The 24105-nt window shown below is 42.1% G+C and overlaps 2 protein-coding genes and 2 long non-coding RNA genes across 4 annotated transcripts; 2 read left to right on the top strand and 2 right to left on the bottom strand.

Moving 5' to 3' along the window:
• Positions 1-332: 332 nt before the first annotated feature.
• Positions 333-1994, bottom strand: LOC124348552 (ankyrin-1-like). The gene has a single exon (XM_046798781.1). It carries the CDS (start codon positions 1992-1994, stop codon positions 333-335), a length of 1662 nt encoding a protein of 553 aa, XP_046654737.1.
• Positions 1995-5813, bottom strand: LOC124348551. Its single transcript, XM_046798780.1, has 8 exons — positions 5623-5813; positions 5326-5566; positions 4793-5257; positions 4487-4716; positions 3634-4426; positions 3412-3561; positions 3123-3338; positions 1995-3058 (listed from the first exon to the last, which is right to left on the bottom strand). The coding sequence occupies exons 1-8, from the start codon at positions 5811-5813 to the stop codon at positions 2012-2014; spliced, it is 3333 nt and encodes a 1110-aa protein (XP_046654736.1). The 3' UTR covers positions 1995-2011.
• Positions 5814-9611: 3798 nt separating this feature from the next.
• On the top strand, positions 9612-9960 carry LOC124351120. The gene is made up of 2 exons (XR_006921385.1): positions 9612-9807; positions 9881-9960. It is a non-coding gene; the product is annotated as an uncharacterized LOC124351120 (long non-coding RNA).
• Positions 9961-23315: 13355 nt separating this feature from the next.
• LOC124349253 lies at positions 23316-23704 on the top strand. The gene is made up of 3 exons (XR_006920256.1): positions 23316-23393; positions 23481-23586; positions 23658-23704. It is a non-coding gene; the product is annotated as an uncharacterized LOC124349253 (long non-coding RNA).
• Positions 23705-24105: the final 401 nt, after the last annotated feature.

The following is a 24105-nucleotide window of genomic DNA, read 5'->3' as shown; positions in this document are numbered from 1 at the left end:
AACCGTAGGAATGCTGTACATGTTTTTTTGGCAAACGAGTTGTTGATTTCGTAGATTATTGCTTTATATATGGATTAATAATAGCTATATGCCCATCATTCCAGGTAATAAAGTGCGATGTGGGGTGGCAGGACGAAGCACGGTCAACGTCAACTAATCGTGTACCATCCCCTGAACCTTCTCTCGACGTCTGAAATTGAAACCACAAAACAAATTTATTGATTGAAATCGTTGAGATTAAGTTTCGTTGTTTTTTATTCAGAATTTGCCACATGTTTTGCATTTCACTCGCGATTAGCCCTTGGCGGCCAAGTCAATTGGTGATTCGGTGTTCATCCTTCACGGTCAGCAGCATCAGAATTGCCTCCGAACTTCATCAATGTTTCCAAGATTCTCTCGGCCACCTTTCCCGATGGATTCTTAACACGGCAGCAGTGAGCTGGGTTAAGTCCAGAATTGTCAACTGCGTTCGGATCTCCGTTATTTGCTAAAAGTAGTTCCATGATTTGTGGTGCACCGATAAATTCATTCATGGCCGCATAATGAAGAGGTGTTCGCCCGGAAGAATCAACAGCGTTTGGATCTCCGCCGTGTTTCATGAGAAGTTTCATCATTTTTATTTTTTCATGTGGATGCATAGCAGCAAAATGAACAGGTGTCATCAACTGGTCGTCAACGGCGTTAGGATTTCCTTTGTTTTTTAAGAGAATTTTTAAGACTCTCCAATTCTTCATTCCTCGATTTCGAACGGCTAAATGGACTGGAGTTCTTTTCCGTTCGTCTTCAAAGTTGGGATTCCCACCTCTTTTAAGAAGAAGTTCGAGGACTTCCGGATAAAAACCTGAAAACTCGTTTTCGGCTGCATAATGGACAGGCGTTCTTTTTCTTTTCCGATCAGGAGATAGGTCGAGTTCGCGAAATCGCCAATCTGTGTCACCCATACTATATTTCGTAAAATTTTCACCACAGACATCAACCGCATTAACATAACGTTCCCCGCCGTTGTCCAGAAGGTATTCCATTATGCTTGGATTTAATTTGATCTCGGCTGCACGATGAACAGGTGTTCTGCCACTTTCATCACAAAAGTCAAGATTTGCTCCTCTTTTGTGTAAAAGCTCCAAAATGCCCAGTCCTGAGGAATTCTGGACTGCAAGATGAACAGGAGTCACGCCCGAAGTAAAAATCGCATTAGGATCGCAATCTTTATCTAGAAGAATTTTCACAATTTCTGTGGCTACGCATGATCTGTTCTCGGCCGCGTAATGAATAGGTCTCTTGTTTTTTCCATCAACGGCGTTACAGTCCCCACCATTTTCTAGTAAACGAGTTAGAAGTCTCGGTCCTGATTTTGATCCGTTTGCAGCCGCTAAATGGACAGATGTAACTCCTTCGGAATTCGCTACATTAGGACTGAAACCCTTTTCCAGAAAAATTTCCAAGAGTCTCGGCGATGAGTGCGATGTATTCATAACTGCCAAATCGAATGGTGATTCCTTCGAACGATTAAACACGTTGAAGTTTCTTCCGTTTTCCAAAAGAATTTTTAAAATGCTTGGGGCGGAGCTTGATTTGTTTTTGGCTGCGTAATGAACTGGTGTTTCTTGATTCTCATCCGCAGTGTTTTGATTGGCACCATTTTCTAGAAGAATCTTCAAGATGCTTGGTCCACTATCCGAACTGTTGGCAGCAGCCAGATGCGTAGGCGTAATTTTTTGTGTGTCAAAAACGTCAACTTTCCCCCCTTTCTCTATTAGAATTTTCAAGAGATCCGGTCCAAACTCAGAATCGTTTTTAGCGGCAGAGTGGACAGGAGTTCTACCATCTCCATCAAGGGCGTTAGCCTTGCCGCCCTTTTCCAGCAACAATTTCAAGACATTAGGGCCATTGCGGAATTTACTTACGGCTGCCAGGTGAACAGGGCTTATTCTTGCCCGGCAAGCTTTGTTATTTGGATCTCCGTTGTGATCCAGGAGAAGTTGTAACATTTGCATTCCTGCCTCGGATTCATTTAGCACTGTAGTATGAACAGCAGTACCCCATCATGCCATGCAATATTGGGATCTCCATCACATTTTAGAATAATTTCCATAATGCTCGGTCCTGAAGAAGACGTATTCTCGGCCGCAAAATGAATCGGTAACTTACTCATATGAGTTGCTAGATTCAGATTTCCCTTGTTTTCTAGAAGAGTTTTCATTATGTCGGGTCCAAAGTTGGATTCACTTTGGGCTGCGAGATGAACTGAAGTTTCTCTATAACAATCAAACAAATTTGGATTGCCAGGATTGCCACCATTTTTCAGGAGAGTTTTCAACATTTTCATTCCTGATTCTGATTCGTTCAATGTTGCAATGTGAACAGGAGTCCTTCTAAAGGGTGGCTCAATGGTGTTTCGTGACAATGTCTTGTTAGGATCACCCCCACTTTTGACAAGAGATTTTAAGATGTCAGGTGCTTCGCTCGATGTGCTCCTTGCTGCATAATGAAGAGGTGTGAATCCATGCCAATCTAAGACATTCACTTTCACGTTCGCGTCAAAGGCTAAGAGGATATTTACGATGCTCGGGGCATAACTGGATTCGTTCATGGCTGCGTAATGTAGCGGCGTTCGTTTCCGTTTAGGTCCGTTCGCTTGGTTAGGATCGCCGCCGTTTTCCAGGAGAAATTTTAAGATTGTTGGTCCCTCACTCGATTCGTTTTTGGCCGCATAATGTACAGGCGTCGTTCCTTGTTTGTCGCCCATGTTGGGATTGGCCTTCCTTCGTAAAAGTTCCACCACAATCGAGACGTCAATTTTCTCCCATCGATTCGTCAAAACCCAGTGCAACACTGTCGTTTTATCTTCGTGATACGAATTAATATTCTCCACTCTGTGGACCAGGTTTTTGATTATTGAAGGCGGAGTGGCATAACAGGGCAGCTCTCTCAACCAACGATGAATTTGTCCATCGCTAATAATGCCTGCAGCAAGTAGTCCAGCTCTCTTATGGTTCCAGACATCCTTTATTTCTTCTTGGGATTTCAGATGTAGGCAGGCGTGAACATGCTCTTCAATCTGTAAGTGAGAAAGTTTATGTACATAACGGTAAATAATTATGGAATTGGCCACCATGCATCACCTTGAGAATATCTGCAACACGAAACATATCTGGCAGTTGGACCTTATTTTTCTCTCGCAAATAATTATTCATAATTTGGATTGACACGTGAGGGCGTGTAGGTGTAGGGGAATCCTCATTTCTGTCATTCAATAAACACCAGAAGTACAAAACAGAAAATCTGGGTCCCGATTGAATCAATTTCCTTGTCCACAGTGGCCAATCTCTGAAGTAATCCTGCGCAAATTATTTGAGAACTGTCTGTAACTTTAAGTTTGTTTTATCATAGAGATAAATTTCAAATGCATACCATCATTGATTTTGATTTTGACGTGTCGTTGTAAAATCTTTTATTGATGTCATTCTCGTTATCTCTTTGAATTTCCTTTTTAATTTTCTCGTAATATCCCTTCGAGTTATCCAAATGGAGTCGCGTTTCCTGAGACATAAATTCTGACATCTATAGAATTGAGAAAAACCATATTATTTTGTATCATCATGTTGAAAGGTGAAAGTTATATACAAGATTTACTTGCTCAAGCCACTTTTTCACATCAGGATTGGTTTCTCTTTCCGTCTGGCTTGTAATAATTTGCATCCATTCCTGAATTTTTACTTCGTTGACGTACGTCATTCGCGCTTCGTACGGCGATTGAAAAAGATTGAAATAATCATCTATTTTATCCGCAAAGTGAGCCCGGCTTTTCTCATTGGCCAGTACGAAATATGGGTGATAAATTAGTAAGGAAATATTAGGCCTCTCTTCTGGATTTTCTCTGGTCAATCGCAGAATCAAATCCGTCACGTCCCAATCCAAATTGCCTAGAAGAACAGGTTCCGCTCCGCTTTCCATGACTCGGCCCCGTATCATTTGCTGATTTCCAAATGGATGTTGTCCTTTCAAAACCGTGAAGCCAATCGTGATTCCCAGAGAGTAAGCGTCACTGTGGACGGTAGCCAACACTTTTCTCATCTGCTGGCCTTTATTCTGTGACATTCCCTTCAGTAATTCCGGCGCCATGTAGCCTTCCGTTCCCGGCCGGTAAGTCGCGCTGAAGTCGCCTCTGCTCGTCTTCGACTGCTTAGCAAAATCGAAATCGGCCAGTTTGACCAAAACGAGCGTTTTTATAACACTTGATCGCCACAGCAAAATATTTGACGGCTTCAAGTCCTTGTGAATAATTTCCTTGCTGTGAATGTAGGCCAGGCCGAGAGTCACTTGGCCCAAAATGTTTCTATCGTCCAGGGAGTTTTTCGGGATGCTCTTTAACTCTCCTAGGATATAATTTTGCAAAGTCCCTTCACACAGCTCCACGAGGATGCACCTAGAAATGATAAATCGTATCTTATTTGAAAGTTTGAAATGACGATATCAGAACTATCACATGTCAAATTCGATTTCGCACGCCCCAAAACATTTGATAACGAATAAATGGTCCAGTTGTCGGAGGGTTTTATATTCTTTATAAAATTTTTCGTTTCCGTTATTGTGCCTGTAAAATCTTTTACAGGCGACGGGCGATTCTTCTCCATTTTCTCTGATCCATCTGCCTGCCAACACCATTCCGGCGGATCCACCGCCTAGTTTACTCGGTGGCGGGCGTTCGACGAATTTCTTAATTAATTAATTGATTAATCAGACATAATACGTAACAAAAACGCTTAATAAAATAATAAAAGGCATCACTTACTGCTTTTTCAAGTGGCGGGAATGATGACAAATCCCAAATAAATAACGCAAATAGTTCAGGGTATTTATGGAACGCTTTTGACACGAACTCCCCAATGTCTTCGTCAGTAGCCAGTGATTCGGTTATCATTTCTTTCAAGCCGTTGATATCGTCGTCCTTAAAATCCTCTTCGACAAATTTTTTGAAGTCGTCTAGTTCCTTTACGTCCCTTAAACGATCCCGAGCTGATGAGGAAGTCTGGAAAAAGGACTGGCCGAGGAGTAGGGCTTCGACAGAAGTTGGTTTCGAATCACTGGAATCCATCAGGAGCAGATTAATCATTTCAGACGCCGACGTCCGTTGGTTGAAACTGATCAGTGACAGTTGCCTCGACGACACGGGAAGTTTCTTGGGCGGATTGACGTCGTTGGCGGCCATGGAGTAGAAAATGCGCCCAAGGGCCTCGAGATCGTCCTCGATCCGGGGCTTCAAGAAAAAATGTCTCGTTTCCATAAGAAGATATTATGTGTTATTGACATTTTGATTGTGTATACCTGGTTTTGATGAGGATAGTATCCGGATATTTTGGCAATCGGTTTCAAATTCGGACGTTTCCTCCACAAAAGAACCTGATCAAGTCCCAGGCGGCCGTGAACAATGTTGCTCTGGTGAAGGAAATGTAAACCATGGGCTGTTTCTGCCATCATCCGGCCGATTTCCACATCTGAAACATCGAGTAGTCTCCCCAGGCAAAAGTCCAGCATTGATGCCCAGCACAGATCCATTACAAGGTAGCTATAGAAGAGCAATGTAGAGCTAATATTTCGTAGATGGGTATTATTTGGACTTACCTGATAGAATCTCTGACGTCACAGTGGTGATAACAAACGACATTCTCATTTCTCAAGCCTACGAGACTCTTCCAGTCTTTTGCTGTCGATTCAATTTTCTTCAGTGCAAACGGGCCCTTGCCCCGGAATTTGCATTTGAAAAGGCGATTTCCATCCAGCGGACCTTCCAGTTGAATGCAAGGGAGATCCATGTCGGAAAGTTGAATGTCGTAACCACAGCAGACTGCAGCAGACGAAAAAAAAAACTGGGAAAACATTTTCTTATCAGTTTCCCCAATAACTGATAAACTTTTGGCGCCATTTCTAATTCAAAATTCTCTTATGGAATTACGATGAAATCAAACTGAATATCCTTAAAAATGCGGAAAAACAAAAAAGGAGTCAATAAAAACATGGAAAGTTCAAAGTCATTCGTGGGCCTCGTGGTTTCTGCCCGTTCGTTGTATACATGAAACTACAGCTAGCGCATCGCCAGAGTTTCTCTACTGCGTCGAATATTGCACACGAATACGACACATCATTCCGACTAGCCGAACGCAGACCTCGTTCCAGGGAAATATTTACGACGGATTACCAGCTCGCTGTTCGTCGCCAAACTGTAATTTCTGAATTTTTTGAACAACAAACAATGACGTCAATTTTGATTTCACCATTTAACCATTTCTGCGGATGTTTGATGGTTTGTTTTAGTATTTGACACTGGGATGCCGCGCCGGGGCAGTTTTATTAATCGCAACGATTCGGTTGACAGCACAACGGCATGTTCGCTAGGAAACCAGAGTCTGGGCAATGCAGCGATTTTGGGCGGCGGAAGCAATTTCCTCGGCGTGCCGAAAAGTGATTCACCGGGCCTTCTAGCCGTTCCGACTGGTCATTGCGGTGAGTCTACAAAATTCAAATTGCGCCAAAAATAAAAGTGACTTGGACTTTCTTTAAGAAAAAAAACAAACAAATAAAACAAATAAAACAAAGACAAATAAGAATTTTCTCTATGATATGACAGGGATTGTTAGCGTCTTTTGTATGATCAAGACTCGTATGCCATAAGTGATTTTTAAAGATTTATCTGGAGATGTACGATTCCAATCAATCCTGCCAGAAGTGTGTGTCTGACAGGGTATAGCGTATAGGGCCTACCGTGTTGTGATCCCCACGGTCCGCCTTTTCTTTTATCACTTCCAGTCATCATCCAATACATACATCATCCAGTACATCATCCATACAGTCATCATCACTTCCAACGTCATACCGCATCTCTGTCTTTGTTATCTTTGTTGGCGTCGGGTGAATCGGGTCTCGCGTGCAGCACAGCAGCATGAGTTAATTAGCAGTGTATTAGTCGGGTATTAGGTGCAGAGTATTTGTATAGAGTATTAGCGGCCGAATTAAGACGCTCTATTATAGAGTAGTGCCCTTAGAGTACGTGTTTGTTTGATGATCCGTTGTCGATGAGTTGATAAATAAGCCTTTGCTTTATTAAGGGGGGTTGTTGACTTTTCGTCCGATGAGAGTGATGTGCCGTTGACGTGGTCAGAGCCTCAGCGTGGGTGCAGCTAGCAGCTAGCTATTTATATCGAGAGGTCGAAGCGGGTCGAAGCTATAAGCGGAATGATATTAGAATGGCCAAACACGCTATGTATGAAGTTGACAGTAATTTTAGCCAAATTGCGTTCCAACTATTAGACGTGGAGATGATCTGGAAGTGCACGACATTTCTGGAACATTTTCTTGCTTATTTCTGGCTCTTTTCAGCTTGCTAGTTTCTTTTTCAATTAGAATGTTGGTTATAATCACCCACAAGTATTTGATTAAGGCCTTTACTTTCGTGTGGAGGAGACGGGGTAAGTGGGTTCGTGTGACGGAAATTACAGGTTTATGAAGTAGAGCGGTAAAGTGTTTATCCAGACAGCAGGCATTTTTTTTTTAAATTCAGAACTTGCCTAATAATTTTATCTTAGTCTAAATTAAAAATTTATCTCTAGCATTAACAATTTTCAGTAAGATATAACAAGGCATCCAGCAAGATCATTTCCCTCTAAATTTAAACAACGATATCCAAATAGTAGTTTTTTTCTTTTTTTTTAAAGTTATTATGGAAAGCCTAAACGATTACTATTTGTAGTCGTTATAACAATCAATTAGTCAGTTCTAAGACATTGGAATGAGCGTCCCAAAAGACACATAATTCGCACCTACAAGGCTATAACTCACACAGCTCTGTCTGTATGAAAAGGTCAAGCGTATCTGTCGTATCTGTACGAACGCAACAACGAATTTCACATTACTGAGAATTAATATCCAATCTAATTCATTTTCAGAAAGCCGACGGCCAAGCATTTTGCCAGTGCCCGATATGTTCTCGGGCTCAACCATAAACCTGGTAGCCGGGCATCAGGCAGCCACGGAAGATAGTGAAGATGAGATCGAGGACGACGTTCCTTGGCCTGCTCCCACAGAAAAAATCTCGTAAGTTAAAATGCTGTATTTGTAACGAATTAAATTATAGTTATTTAAAAATAATATTAATTAATAATAATAATTTAAAAAAAAAAAAAACAGGATCGTGAAAGGTTTTCCTCCGGTGTCGCCTTACATCGGCGTTAGCCCCACATTGTGCTACCTATTGAAAGAGAAGAAACCACTTTGCTGCTTACAACTCACTCAGGTAGAACTTTTACCCAGCGAAAAAAAAAGTGCGCAAAGTTTTATCAATGGAAATTTTTCGTCCATTGAATTAGGTGTGCGAGCATTCAAGCCACCGGAGCGCCAAGGAATACAATTGGTCCAACAAAGTCATCATCCTGGCAGCTGACTACGCGTCAACGGGCATCTATAATTTTGTCATTCCGCTGAGAGCTCATTTTCGCACAAAGTCGAGTTTAAATCCCATTGTGCTGCTGCTGGAACGCAAGCCAGATGTTGCCTTCCTCGACTCTATCTCTTATTTCCCTTTCGTCTATTGGATGCTTGGTACAATCGACTGGTAGGATCATACGCATTTTATTGGTTGAGATATGACTGATTTAGTGAAAGGATAATTTAGCTGGTTTCCCTCCCTGGCTTGCAGCCATTTTTTCGTACGGTCCGCTGCGCTCCTGGTGGAAGCCAGCAGAAGGTCTTATACATCGGCCAATAAGAAATCTGGGTTCACTATATATGAAGGCCTGTATAAATGCAATGGGTCTAATGTGAAGGCCGATATATAAGACCTTCTGCTGGCTTCCACCAGGAGCGCAGCGGACCGTACGAAAAAATGGCTGCAAGCCAGGGAGGGAAACCAGCTAAATTATCCTTTCACTAAATCAGTCATATCTCAACCAATAAAATCCGGAAAGAAAATTCCTTTTGGATTTCAATGGTTGAGTATGCAATAAACCTTTTTAAAAAATTAGTTTTTTCCCTAGCTCCCCCGCTTTTCCCAAAATGGATGTCAAAGCCCCCCCACTTTCTGACAAAATTTAAAAAACCCAAACTTTAGAGTTAAATAACTCCTAAACGGGTAGGAATTTTGTCATTCTGCAAACGCAGGTAAATCCGGCGTGCGAAGACAAACATGCCTATATTTTATTATATTTTTAAGGCCTTTTCCGGATTTAGATCTGGAAAGCCACTCCGGGATTTCGGTCTACTTGAATCGTGGATCGCTTGTTAAAGCCCAAAAACGTTTTTCGTCACCCGCCAGTAACTTTTTTTCCCGGAGTGATTACCTTTTCATCAATTAGGTATTGAGTGTACAAGCAAGAGATTTGCTTTTTTAGAAAGGTAATTCATTTAGCCAACTGGTAATCAAATAGTTTTTCCAATTTTGTGTTTATTTATGTAAGTAATTTGAAAAGATGCTATGACACCTACCCATGGGGTAGGTCGGCCGTTTTTTCGGGGGCAAGTTGGCCTGTTTTTTATAGTCCTGTGGCTCTGTCAAAATTTCCTTTCTTTTTCTTTTTAGATTACCAAAAACTGTGTTGAAGAGGAAAGACTGGCGTTGTGTTACAATTGAAAGAGCCATTGAAATGGTTTTAAAAGAAGTAAGAAGAGTTACCAATGTGTGAATCCCATTTTATATACCAAGAAGAAGTCTGTAAAGCTACATTGACAGAAAGAAGAAGGGAATTTCTTCAATTATTGGAACAGATATCTAGAAAAAGTGCCTGCAAACTTAAATGTGGTTTCTCCAGGTTATACCAGGTAACAAAGAAACTAAATGCAGTCTTCAGAATAATAAATTGAGCTAATGAGTCTACAAAAATTTTATCGGCAGGTTTTCATAGATGAAGAAAGGACTATACTAGTTCATTGTTTCCATCGATAAGCAGACATTTATGTTTTCCTGTCCTGTGTAAGAAAGCTTTCAATTTACGCCCACAATGAATCTCCAATTACCACTAACCAACAATCGACAAAACTTGAACTAGGCCAGACTTGTTGACTCAAGAGATTTTATCCAGAAGTTGCAGTGCAGTGTCTCATTTACACACCACAGAAGAATCGTGTTATGCTTAAAAACAAGATTAATTCAGTGTATGTTTTTAAAAGTTGGTTTATGGGTTCGTGGGTTTTGTGAAAACATTTTGTGTGTGTGTGTAGCATGTCCCAAATGCTGTGTAAAAATGCAATGCCAACTTACCCCAATTCATTGGGCAACTTACCCCGTAGTTGGGGCAAGTTGCCCATTTTAGGTGTCGCATTAAAACGTATTTTTTGGCATAAACTTTTCCTTTTCTTAGAATTTTTTGACGCTACTTTTTAGTTAAGATAATAAGGTTTCATTTAAGCTAAAAATTTTATCATTTCAATGAAAATTACGACTCCCAGGAGTGGGTGTGTGAAAAAATGGCCTACTAGCCCCGGTCTCCCCTACATGTTTTTTTGGCACACGAGTGGAAGTTGTTGATTTCGTAGATTACTGCTTTATATATGGATTAATAATAGCTATATGCCCATCATTCCAGGTAATAGAGCAAACCAATAACGCGTACCCCAGCCATGGCAACCTCGCGGCGGCCATATTGGGTTTACTTTTTGTGGAGCTCTTATGGGTTTTGTGAGGGTCTCTCCGAATATAGAGTGTAGTTTCTTCCAAGTTTATCTTTTAACAAATCTATAGCAGTGATTAAATTGCTAAATGAATAGGGAATATTCTGATGTAATTTTTTTTTGAATTCACGTTTTTTTAAATAAATTAATGAAACGTGTTGTTTACGTTTTTTTGAGGGAAGAACGGGGAGAAGAGGGAGAATGGGACAAATGGGAGGGAGGAGGGCGTACGAAAAAAAGGGGACCCACGTTTCCTCTTCTCCCCCATTCGTCCCATTCTCCCTCTTCTCCCCGTTCTTCCCTCAAAAAAACGTAAATAACGTTTTTAAATCATTTTAAACCCGATTCACCTTTTTTAGTTTCAGTAGCAACTCTTCACGGCTCAAGTGATCACTATCAGAATCACCATCAGATAGTTCAGCTGTTGCTGACTTAGGCCTACTCGCTTTCTCTGTCTTGGCCTTAAGCAAAAGTGTACATAAGTTATAAATTAGGGCACTTAAACAAATCCCATGTAATACCCCATGTAATTGAAGCTCCTCAACATCACCATCACCATCAGAGACTCTTGCTGACTTACTCGCTTTCTTTGTCTTGTCCTTAAGCAAAAGTGTACATCAGTTATAAATGAGGGCACATAAACAAATACCATCTAATACCTTAGATTGAAGCTGACTTTCAGAAGTTGTCGAAGGAATCTTAGCTTTTGCCTTGTCCTTAGATTGAAGCTGCTGACTTGAAGGAATATCCTCATTTAGCTATGCATTGTAAACCAAGAGTATAAATTAAAAATGACGGCACATAAAACAAACACTCCATTGACCATATACCTTAGCTTGAAGCTGACTTTCAAAAAATGTCGAAGGAATGTTGTCATAACATGTACTTGAGGAAGATGAATCTGATTCCGCTGAACTGAAATCCAAAACAGTTTGAGTTCCTGCGATTTCACCACCTTCCCTTTCTGCTGCTGTAATTTCTTGGTACTTGAGAAAACCCTTTGCTTCAGTTGATTTTTTCTTGGCTAAAAAATGAAAATTATTTATTATTTGAGTAGATTCTGGTTGTAAATAAGTTTTAAATGACTCAGCTCCAATTGCTATGATTCTTCCTGGAAAGCATTGCCAGCCATTCTGTGGTTTGTCTTTCTCTCTCCCCTGATGTTCAACATCGTCAACAAGTTTGGAGTTTTTTAGTTGGCTTGGGTTTCTTACACAAGATATTTTTTGTGTTGTGAATTTATTTTCCTGTTCCCAATAAACTGACACATATTTGGGACCAGACATATTGACACTGCTAAGATATTCCGCACAATCGTATGTCGTATAATGCCACGAATGACGCTTAGCTCTAATAACTCGAGTTATCGCAAAATAAAGGGAGACACTTTGGCCCGTAAGCCGCCATGTTAGAAGCGCGGAAACACTCGCCGTGTTTCCAAACTTTGTGAGGGTACTGTATATACAAGATTTACTTGCTCAAGCCACTTTTTCACTTCAAAATTGGTTTCTCTTTCCGTCTGGCTTGTAATAATTTGCATCCATTCCTGAATTTTGACTTCGTTGACGTACGTCATTCGCGCTTCGTACGGCGATTGAAAAAGATTGAAATAATCATCTATTTTATCCGCAAAGTGAGCCCGGCTTTTCTCATTGGCCAGTACGAAATATGGGTGATAAATTAGCAAGGAAATATTAGGCCTCTCTTCGGGATCTTCTCTGGTCAATCGCAGAATCAAATCCGTCACGTCCCAATCCAAATTGCCTAGAAGAACAGGTTCCGCTCCGCTTTCCATGACTCGGCCCCGTATCATTTGCTGATTTCCAAATGGATGTTGTCCTTTCAAAACCGTGAAGCCAATTATGATTCCCAGAGAGTAAGCGTCACTGTGGACGGTAGCCAACACTTTTCTCATCTGCTGGCCTTTATTCTGTGACATTCCATTCAGTAATTCCGGCGCCATGTAGCCTTCCGTTCCCGGCCGGAAAGTCGCGCTGAAGTCGCCTCTGCTCGTCTTTAATTATCTCAATAGCGCGCAAAGTGACAAAACAAGGGGTAAACCCCTTCCCCCTCCCCGCGCAAACATGGACGTCAACGGTGAAGATCCCGATCACGATTGCTCAACTCGTGAATCCGAGAACATCGAAGACTCAACAGAAAATACTACACAACTAAAAAGAAAAGGAACCGACAACCACACCATTAGACTGAACCCCAGATTCTCAGACCTATTCAGCAGCCCAGCCAGCGGTGCCCCGATAATCATCCAATTAGTAAGTGAACCATGCTCGTTCAGGCTAATGAACCTCACCGAAAAGCCTCATCGCCGGAATCATCGACATAATCGGCCAAGTGAGGCCCGGAACAAAGTGGACACAAAGAGGTGAACTCTACATCTACCCGACAACCAACAAGCAAAAGAACTTACTTCTCCAACAGAAAGCGGTGAAACAATTCCAAATCTCATGTTCACTATGCAAATCGGAACAAGAGGTGAGAGGCGTCATCTACAACGTGCCACCAAACAACACAGAAGAAGAACTCCTCAGCCTCCTAGCAAACCAAGGGGTGAAAACAGTGAAAAGATTCACCAAACGAGGATCCAACAACACTACGACCATCTCTACAATGGTCACTCTACACTTCGACACAACAACCCTCCCGCGCGAAGTTATCATCGCCCACGAAGTGTTCTTAGTTAAAAAATTCATCCCAAGACCGTACCTGTGCCGAAAGTGTTGGTTATTCGGACATCCGGAAGAACCATGCCCCGTTGTTCAAGTGTGTAGAACCTGCGCCTGTGCCCATGAAGAAGACCAACAGTGCACCAGCCCACCAAAGTGCCCGACGTGCGAAGGAAACGACCACGAAGCAGGAACAGCAGAATGCCCTATCTTCGCCAGAAGACAAGAAATAATAAAATTTGCATATGTGAACAATATGTCGGTGACCGAAGCCGGCAAACTCCGCAGTAGTTCACCCAAACCAACAGCACAACAGCAATTACCGAGACACCACACCAATGAAGACGCTCCGACCAGACGAGAAATCGACGACCTCAAAGCCCAAATTGAAGAACTCCGACAAGCAGCAACAAGACAAGACACCCCGAGCGACATCGGCACGAGACTAGAAAAAGTTGAACTAGAAATCACCTTGATCAAGACACAACTGGGACCGATAATGGAACTAGAGGCCCAAATGGCAATCGGATTCTCCAGCCTGGACAACCGATTGACAATGATGTGTGCCATGTTCGAACAAGACAGACTAGATAGGATCGCCCGACAAAAAGAAAAAGACCAAAGAAAGACAGCAGACCTATCACCTTATACGAAAACCAGAAACCAGGGAAGCGGAACCCAACCAACACAACCACAGAGGAGAAGTGAAACTGAAGCACAAAAAAAAAACAAACAACCAAACAATGATCCCACCAATCAAAATCATCCAATGGAACGCAAGAGGACTCTACAGATCCAGACTGGAAGAATTCAAGAATCACTTACGAAATCACAACCCCCATATTGTCCTCCTCAGTGAAACCCATTGGAAAGATGAATACAAAGTTAAATTCTCAGCATATAACTCGTTTACAAAAAATCGCGGTAGCCAAGGAGGAGGAGTAGCGATACTAATCAAAAAGAATTTTCAATATACCACACTAGATGTCCCATCCCACGAAAACCTAGAAGCAGTCGGAGCCATCATCAAGCTAAAAGACAACGAAGAAATCGAATTGATCTCGGCGTACTGCCCAAATGGAAATCGGTGTACATACGAAGAATTAGAAGAACTGTTAAAAAAAACCCGGAAATAGTGCCATAGTAGGTGGCGACTTAAACGCCCACGCAGACTTATGGGAAGACGGCTACCACACAAACACCTCCGGAAGAAACCTCAAGCAATTCCTTCAAGACGACGACAAACTCATCCTAATAACCCCAAAGAATCTCGGAACAAGACCCTCCCAGAACGATAACCGAAAGGCAACAATAGACCTCACAATGTGCACACCAAACCTGGCCCATCTATCAACTGCAGTAACCGGACCGTACTGGGGAAGTGATCATCTACCCGTAATCATCGAGCTAAGCATCAACTCTACACCACACGCACCACCCAACCCAACCTGGAAATTTAAAGAATCCTGGCAGGAATGGAACGAAGAAATCGAGACCCAACTAAAAGCAACCCAACCAAACCAAAACGCCGAGACCAGCTACAGCACCCTATACGCGGCAATGATCTACGCCAACAACCTATTCTTCGCCCCCCAAAACAAAACACACCCACGTGAGACCCAAAAGCCGTGGTGGACCAAAGAATGCAAAGCAGCAGCCAAACAAGCAAGGAAAGCGTACCAAGTGTGGCGCTCTACCCTACTTCAAATCGACAAAACCCACCTCAACAAAATGGAAGCAATCAAGAAGAGGACAATTCTAGAATAGAAAAACAGCTCGTGGGAAAGACACATTGACTCACTAGACGGAAAAAAACACATCAAAGTTTTGGAAATTCGCAAAAACAATGATGAACGGACGGAGAGAAACCATCAATGCCCCCCTCAACAACCAGAAAGGTGAACAAACAAGAAACCCAGTGGAGAAAGCCAACATCTTCTTGGAGCAGTTCTCCCCAAACGACGATGACATCCCACCAACAAGGCCAGAGCAAGTAAAGGAAATTGAAAAACAAATCAAGAACCCGGATGCCGAACCCCTCAACTCTAACTTCAGCATCCAAGAATTGACAAGGAGCCTCTCCCAACTACCAGACAAAGCGATGGGCCTCGACAGAATCCACAACAGAACGCTGAAAAACTTAAACGCAGAAAATCGTAAAAATTTACTCACAACAATCAACTTGATGTTCAGGGAAGGATACATCCCAAAAGAATGGAAATGTGCCATCGTCACACCTATCCTCAAACCAGGCAAACCACCCGGAGAAGCGGAATCGTACAGACCAATCTCATTGACATCATGCCTGGGGAAAGTAATGGAAAAAATGATCAATAATCGACTCAAGTGGCACCTAGACCATCTGAATATACTACCGAAAGTCCAAACCGGATTCCGAAGAGGATGTACCACCACCCGACAATCTAATCAGAATAGAATCAGCAATCAAATCCGGCTTCAACAGCAGCCACCCAACCACAGCAATATTCCTGGACATCTCGAAGGCGTACGACAACACATGGATAGAAGGACTCCTATTCAAACTTACAAAAGCAAACGTTAAAGGCCAAACCCTCAAATGGTTACAAAATTTCCTTACCGGAAGAGGCATAAGGACAAGAGTGAACAACTACCTATCCGAAGAAAGAAAAATTTCCAAAGGAGTCCCTCAGGGAAGTGTTCTCAGCCCACTCCTATTCAACGTAATGCTTGTGGACTTCCCAATCCCAGAAGAAGGATGCGAAACCTCCCTTTTCGCTGACGACATCGCAATATACTCCACGGCGAAAAACAAAGCAGCCACAACGATCCCACTCCAACAGCAACTAGACAAAATAGAAGAATGGGCCACAAAATGGAACTTCAAATTCTCGGTTAGTAAGTGTGCATCGCTGATATTCACCAGAAAACGAAACAAAGACCCACCACAACAGTTCAAACTCAACGGAGCCACTATCAGCGAAGTATTGCAGTATAAATTCCTTGGCATCATCATGGACCACAAACTGTCATGGGAACCACAGATCCAAGCAACCACGAACAAAATACTCAGAAGAGCCAACCTGATTCGTATGATGACCTACGGAAAACACACCCTGAAAATTCCCCTACTCATCCGCATATTCAAAGCCATGATTAGGAGCGCATACGACTACGGATCTACCATCCTCACAACCATCCCAAAGACAAGACTTGATAAGCTGGAACAAGCACAACACCAAATTCTCCGCACAATCATCGGCTGCTTTAAATCTACCCCCAAAGGAATACTGAACATCGAGACTGGCATATACCCAGTAAAGGATAGATGGGACCAACTTGCATACAACTACTTCCTCAGACTAAACGAAAAGCCATGGAACCCGGCATATGGCACCATCCAAGAACTAACTAGAAGACAAACAACGTGGAAAACCAACAGCACCCCAGCAGCAATCACCCACTTAAGGAAACTGGACCCAACTGGCAAAATTTTTTTCAAAAGACCTCCCTCGCAGACACCTGAAGTGGAACCCCTCCCACCATGGAAACACTTCTTAATCCCAACGAACTACTTCCCCCTCACAAAGAAACAAGCCACAGAATCAAACCAAACAAACCAACTATTCAACTTACTCACTCGGAATCCAAACACCAACCACCTTGAAGTATACACTGATGGATCAGTGTGCGATACAACAAAAACTGCCAGCTAGGCATTCCACATACCTAAGAAGAAAGAAGACGAAGCTTGGTTACTGAAAAATTTCACAAATAGTTTCAACGCAGAGCTGTATGCCATCAGACAAGCCCTATACCACCTCAACAAGTACGAGATGGACTCAGCCGCCATCTTCACTGATTCAAAATCTTCCATTCAAGCAATATCCAACTTCAAATGGGAGTCAAGCCCAGCAATACCTGAAATAATCAAACAAATTTTCAATTTAAATGCTTCAGGGACCAGAATAACATTAACATGGATACCCTCACACACCGCAATCGTTGGAAACGAAATCGCAGACCAACTGGCGACAAACATCCGGAAGAACTGACGCAACACCACTACAAAAACAATAACAAACAAAATTGATGTTAGGCAAAACATAGCAACAGCTAAAGCTAACCACAAAAACATCACGTTCCAGAAACTAAAAACACAATCAACAAACATGGCAGTGGCTAACAGAGAATGTTTTGGATACTTACCATGGCACACCAATAAGAAAAGAACTATCCAATCAGCCTTGTTCCGACTACGCAGCGGCCACAACAAACTAAACCACTTCATCAGCAGATTGGAACCGGAAACACTCGCAGATTGCCCAAACGGATGCCCTGAACGTGAGGAGGCGACACACGTACTCCTCCAATGCCAGCACTACACTGAAGCGAGGTCCGAAATGGAACGCAATCTCTCCCCCCTCAACATCCCTCCAGGACTACCGACAAGTTTTTTTATCAGGATTTGTTTCTTGTAGTCCTAGTATAATAGGGTTACACCAGTCTGATTCCATTTGCAGTTTTCTTAAATTGACATCGGACGTTGGTTGAAGAAAGAGCATAGGAATGTCGGCTTCTGGTTCAAGTGGACCCGTAGGATACCTAGAAAGAGTATCAGCATCTGAATGGAGACGACCACTCCGGTGGATTATCTCAATATCCAAATCCTGGAGTTGTAGACTCCACCGAGCTAGTCGTCCTGCTATTAAAATCTCTTTTTCGCATTAACCAACATAAGGCATATGATGATCAGGGACTATTCGAATTTTACTACCCCACAAATAGATTTTAAGTTTCTGTACAGCCCAATCCAATGCAAGGCATTCTTTCTCTGTAATTGAATAATTTGTTTCTGCCGAACTCAAAAGGCGGCTGGCATAAGCAAGGACTCGTTCTTCGCCATTTATACGCTGTACAAGTACCACGCCAATACCATAATTACAAGCGTCACAGTGGAGTTCCATTGGCAGTGTATAATTGGGATGTCCTAAAACCGGAGGTGATGTTAAGGCCGTCTTGAGGGTTTGAAAGCTTTTCTCTTGTACATCGGTCCATTCAAAGGGATGTCCTTTCTTGGTTAAGTTGGTCAGAGGTTTAGCAATACTGGCAAAATTTTTAATAAATCGACGGTAATATGAGCATAAACCAATAAAACTCAAAACATCCTTTAGTGACTTGGGAACAGGAAAATGGGTTACTGCATCGACTTTAGATGGATCTGGAGATAGACCCTCTCCACTCGACACATAGCCAAGAATCTTGAGACGAGTTGCCGCGAAAACACATTTGGACAATTTTAACTTTAGGTTAGCGTTTGACAGTCGTTCCAAGGCGGCATCAAGTCGTGTAAGATGTTGCGGAATTGAATCAGAGAAGACAACTATGTCATCCAGATAAGACAGATAAGACAGGAATTCCACTTTAGCCCCGCTAATAAAACGTCCATCATCCGTTTGAAGGTGCTAGGGGCATTTGTGAGGCCAAATGGCATGACTTTGAATTGGTATAGGCCGTCTGCCGTAATAAAGGCGGTCTTTTCACGGTCTTCGGGTTTCATCTGGACCTGCCAATATCCACTTTGTAGATCCATTAAGGAGACATATTTTTATCCTTCCAGTCTGCTTAGAGCGTCATCTATCCTAGGCATCGGGTAGACATCTTTGATGGTGATGGCATTCAGTCGACGGTAGTCGACGCAAAAACGCCAGGATCCGTCAGGTTTGCGTACTAAAACGACTGGAGCTGCAAAAGGACTTTGAGAATGCTCGATAACATCCGCTCGTCTAATCTTCTTCACTTGGGGCTCGATGATTTCCCTTTGTTTCCACGCACTTGGATAAGGGGCTGGGTGAACGGGCTGATTATTTCCGATATTGATTTCATGTTGAACTAAATTTGAAGAACCTAGATCGTCATCGCTAGTGGTAAAACAATATCGACGTTTATAAAGTAAATCCTTTATAGCCTGTCGATGTTCATCGAGCAGTTCGGTGTTGATCGAGTTCTAAAAATCGAAATCAATATCTTGGTCTTCGGGAGGCAGTGGACTTGTATCTGTAACTTCAACGTTGATTATCTCCCCCAATTTACTTCCTTTTCCGATCCATTGAGGGGAATCAGAAAAATTAATCAATTGAACAACATCGGGTGGAGAGTCAGATTGATAACAAAACCGACCAACAGATAAACCCTTGTCAAGCATCACCTTAGAAGAGGGCTCAACCATTAAGAGTCCGACGTTTGTGGAAGCATTTTTCAGATTTGTCCGCTCCACAGCAATGGCCATCATGGAATGGGCTGGAATTGTTTGGGCTTCTTTGGCAAAGATGAAACTTGAGTGGACTGCCGGCTTTTTGTCCGAGCAATCAATGTCTCCTAAATGAAATGAAGCTTGTTCGGCCGTATAATTGATTTTAATGGATATCAATTTACGCAACGTATCATTTCCTAATAATAAATCATAACCATATATTTGTAGCACAATTGCAGAGACTTCAACAACGATTTTATCAATAATAACTTTAATTTCAATTTTTCCCGATGGACGAGTACGCTGACCATCAGCCAACAGAATGTCAGGTCCTTCCCATGGCTGTAGAGGAATACCCAACATTTTACTTAAATAAGGGGAAACAACAGTAATTCCCGAGCCAGTATCAATAATTGCTTCTACCGGGTACTTGCCAAAAATCATATTTTTAAATACCAATTTACTTCTGTCCAGTTGAGGTATCGCGAATAAGCCGTCGGTGGTGTTACCCCTTTTAACCACCGGCTTTAGTTTGAGGGTTTCGTGGAGGGATTTGAATTAGGAGGAGTAGCCGGGTTTTTTTAACATCTATTAGCTAGATGACTCGGATCTCCACATCTATAACATTTTCTTGGCTGTTCCTGTTTACCACAATTACGAGCAATATGTCCCGGCAGATGACATTCGTTACAAATCGGTTTCCCATCAAACGTTCGTTTATTCCCTCCCTTAGTGAGTCCCCCGTTAGTCATCGAATTCTTCCCAGATAGGAATTTTTGTCCCAAGGTGGGACCAAAGCCGTGCGGCTGGTGCGGTGGGCACAGGGGAATCTCTAAGATGTCCCATTGCGAGCCCTTTTTTGATTGCGTTACTCATTTTTCATCTTGTCGGATACGTCATTTTTTACTCCCTCTCGTAGAAGTCTCTGATGCGTCCCGTTTTTATTTTTTGGCTCCTTCTTGACACTTACAAAATTTCGGAGAAACTGGCTTTGTGTTTTCGCGGCAAAGTTTGATTCTAAAATCTTATTATAACCTTTATCTTCAAAACTGTAAACATGAATTCGTGGCTCATCTGTATAGTACTGGCATCCCACCACGACGATCCGGGTTCGACCCCCGTTTCAGTTTCCATATTTCTTCAACAGCGCTGTTAGTATGCAGTCGATTTATGTAGTGTGTCCGGTAACCCTTTACATACTTTGACAAATAAACTTGTCGTCCGGATATCCGGATCAGCGTTCGTAAAAAAATGTCGGCACAGCAAACACTCATAAGAAAAAGAAGAGTAAAGAAAAAGGAACGAAATTCAGAGTCCAGAAAAAGATTTATTATTAATGACTTCTTCAGATCCTTTTTCCGTCCCAAGTACGTCTAATGTCCATCCAATGGGACGGGATAAGGACCGCTATGAGATCTCGGCGAAGCGGACATTGGCCATACGTAAAAGACGTCCTAGGAATGTAAACTTGGGAATCTGCTATGTGCCAAGTACATCTCAGACGTCTCAAAGTGACGTGTTTTGTGCGTCTATGGGACTGCAGTGTGCTATCTGGGTTGTTGAACATATCACTCACAGCCTGAATGACTGTGGCAGAACCCTCCTCAATTTGACCCTGTACTTTTTCATTTGGACCTCCAACTTATTCTCTAACACCTCAACTTTCCGCTCCACTCCAGAAATGGCCATTTGTAATTGTTCTTGGGTAACAAACATAACAGACGTAGGTGGGAGGGCTTTGCTGGACCAATCGCTATTTTTTGCCAGATGGGATGCCTGGGAATATCGTTGGACAAGTTGAAAAAGCATCTGCGTGTTGGTGACTCCGTGTTCCACTAGGGGATAAATCCTTTTCATCAACGATGGGTTGAGGCCCCGCAAGAGATGACGCACCTTCGTCTGTTCGGGTATGTTGGGGTCTAGCTTGGAACACAATTAAACAACATTGTAGCAGTAAGTCATAACAGGTTCGTCTGTCTGCTGGAAACGATTTCTTAACTTAGATTCGAGATCGTATTCATAGTTAGGGTCTCGAAAGGCCGCTAACAAAGCGATTCTTAACGCATCGTATGTCTGGGGTTGAGGGAATAGACTCACACACCATTGAAGAGCCACTTCCTCTAGACACATTCCCATATGTGTGAATCTTCTCCCGTGATCCCATAAATTATAGTTAGCCACCCTTTCAAACATATCAATCCAATGGGAAACATCCTCCCCAGCTTTTCCATAAAATAAGGAGGTTCCCGTTCCCGATTTGGGCACCCTAGTACAATTTCAATCGGTGCTACACCCGGGACATTTTGTTCATCCCCCATTTCAAAATGAATAGCCACACAACAAATATCACCTTTCAAAACAAATTCAAAATAAAGACAAAAGAATCAACTTAGCCGAAAATATGCGATGACCACAGGAGATGAGAAAACAGCAGAACAGATGACCTCAGGATACCAGCAACAGCAGAATGATTCACCAAAGTTTGATTCACTTGTCGAACCCAATGCAATCAATCAGATACAAGTATACCCTGCATCTCCACCATGTCACGAATTTCGTGTACGACCGTATGCTTGGCTGATGACGCAAGGGCGAAATGATACACACTAGTTAACGATAAACTCAATGCTGCTCTTAAAGACAGTCAAAGAGCCGATCGTCCACTACTGGTACAGACACTACCAGTAGATCGATCTAAAATCTATCTCAAAACAACACAGAGTTAGATAGTAGACGTTTAAAATGCAAGACACAATAAGAGAGAGATTAAAGAACCAGCCCGAAGAAGCTCTGAAAACACTCTATCGTTATTTGTGACCAAGGAGTAAAGAGGTAAATTTGTTAAGTGGGAGAAAAGGAATTTATTCTAGGAAAGTGATCAAGCCTACAAACAACAATAATAGGAACGATAGGTAATTAGGGTCTAGGTCACCACACCAAAATACTTCCAAGAAAGACATACCAGAAAGAATGATGAAGAGACACACGGAAACGTTAGTAAATCGTGACAATACATTCTGAAACATTTTCTTGTTTCTTTCTGGCTCTTTTCAGCTTGCTAGTTTTTTTTCAATTTGAATGTTGGGTATAATCACCCACAAGTATTTGATTAAGGCCTTTACTTTCGTGTGGAGGAGACGGGGTAAGTGGGTTCGTGTGACGGAAATTACAGGTTTATGAAGTAGAGCGGTAAAGTGTTTATCCAGACAGCAGGCATTTTTTTTTTAATTTCAGAACTTGCCTAATAATTTGATCTTAATCTAAATAAAAAATTTATCTCGGGCATTAACAATTTTCCAATTTTCAGTAAGATATAGCCAGGCATTCAGCAAGATCATTTCCCTCTAAATTTGAACAACGATATCCAAATAGGCAAATAGTAAGATGATATTCTTCTCAGGAAGACCGATAGTTTTTTTATTTATTTATTTTTTTTTTTGCTTTACAAAGTAATTATGGAATCCTAAACGCCTACTATTTGTAGTCGTTATAAAAATCAATTAGTAAGTTCTAAGACATTGGAATGAGCGTCCCAAAAGGCATATCATTTGCAATTACAAGGCTACAACTCACGCAGCGCTGTCTGTTTGAAAACGTCAAGCGTATCTGTACCAACACAACAATGAATATCACATTACTGAGTGAATTAATATCCAATCTAATTCATTTTCAGAAAGCCGACGGCCAAGCATCTTGCCAGTGCCCGATATGTTCTCGGGCTCAACCATAAACCTGGTAGCCGGGCATCAGGCAGCCACGGAAGATAGTGAAGATGAGATCGAGGACGACATTCCTTGGCCTGCTCCCACAGAAAAAATCTCGTAAGTTAAAATACTGTATATGTAACGAATTCATTATAGTTATTAAAAAATAATATTAATAATAATAATAATTAAAAAAAAAAACAGGATCGTGAAAGGTTTTCCTCTGGTGTCGCCTTACATCGGCGTTAGCCCCACATTGTGCTACCTACTGAAAGAGAAGAAACCACTTTGCTGCTTACAACTCACTCAGGTAGAACTTTTACCCAGCGAAAAAAAAGTGCGCAAAGTTTTATCAATGGAATTTTTCGTCCATTGAATTAGATGTGCGAGCATTCGAGCCACCGGAGCGCCAAGGAATACAATTGGCCCAACAAAGTCATCATCCTGGCATCTGACTACGCGTCGACGGGCATCTATAATTTTGTCATTCCGCTGAGTACATTTTCCATGTCTGTTCAACTACTGTTGAACTAACATTGACCACCATAAAGGTTTCGAGTCGGAAATTTGAACAAACGATCGATCCGCATTCACTTTCGCCGTCTTTTCACCTTCTTTTATTCGATATAGTTCGATTCACTTTGCCGTCGTCTTCCTACGTGTATTGCTTCCATTTCCATTATTGTTTTCTCTTTTTTTTCCGACCTTTTGCACGATGACATTTGCCTGCACTGACATCCGAAAAATTCCGCTGTTCGTTTGCTTCTGTTTGCCCAGTGACTACTGACTTCCGATGGTCTACGTGATGTTTCCCCCAATAGTGATGCTA

The sequence above is a fragment of the Daphnia pulicaria genome, chromosome 7 (assembly GCF_021234035.1).
Source record: "Daphnia pulicaria isolate SC F1-1A chromosome 7, SC_F0-13Bv2, whole genome shotgun sequence".
In the NCBI taxonomy this organism is placed as follows: Eukaryota; Metazoa; Arthropoda; class Branchiopoda; order Diplostraca; family Daphniidae; genus Daphnia; species Daphnia pulicaria.
Note: the sequence above shows the minus strand (reverse complement) of the source record. Positions and strands in the feature narration are given on the sequence as shown.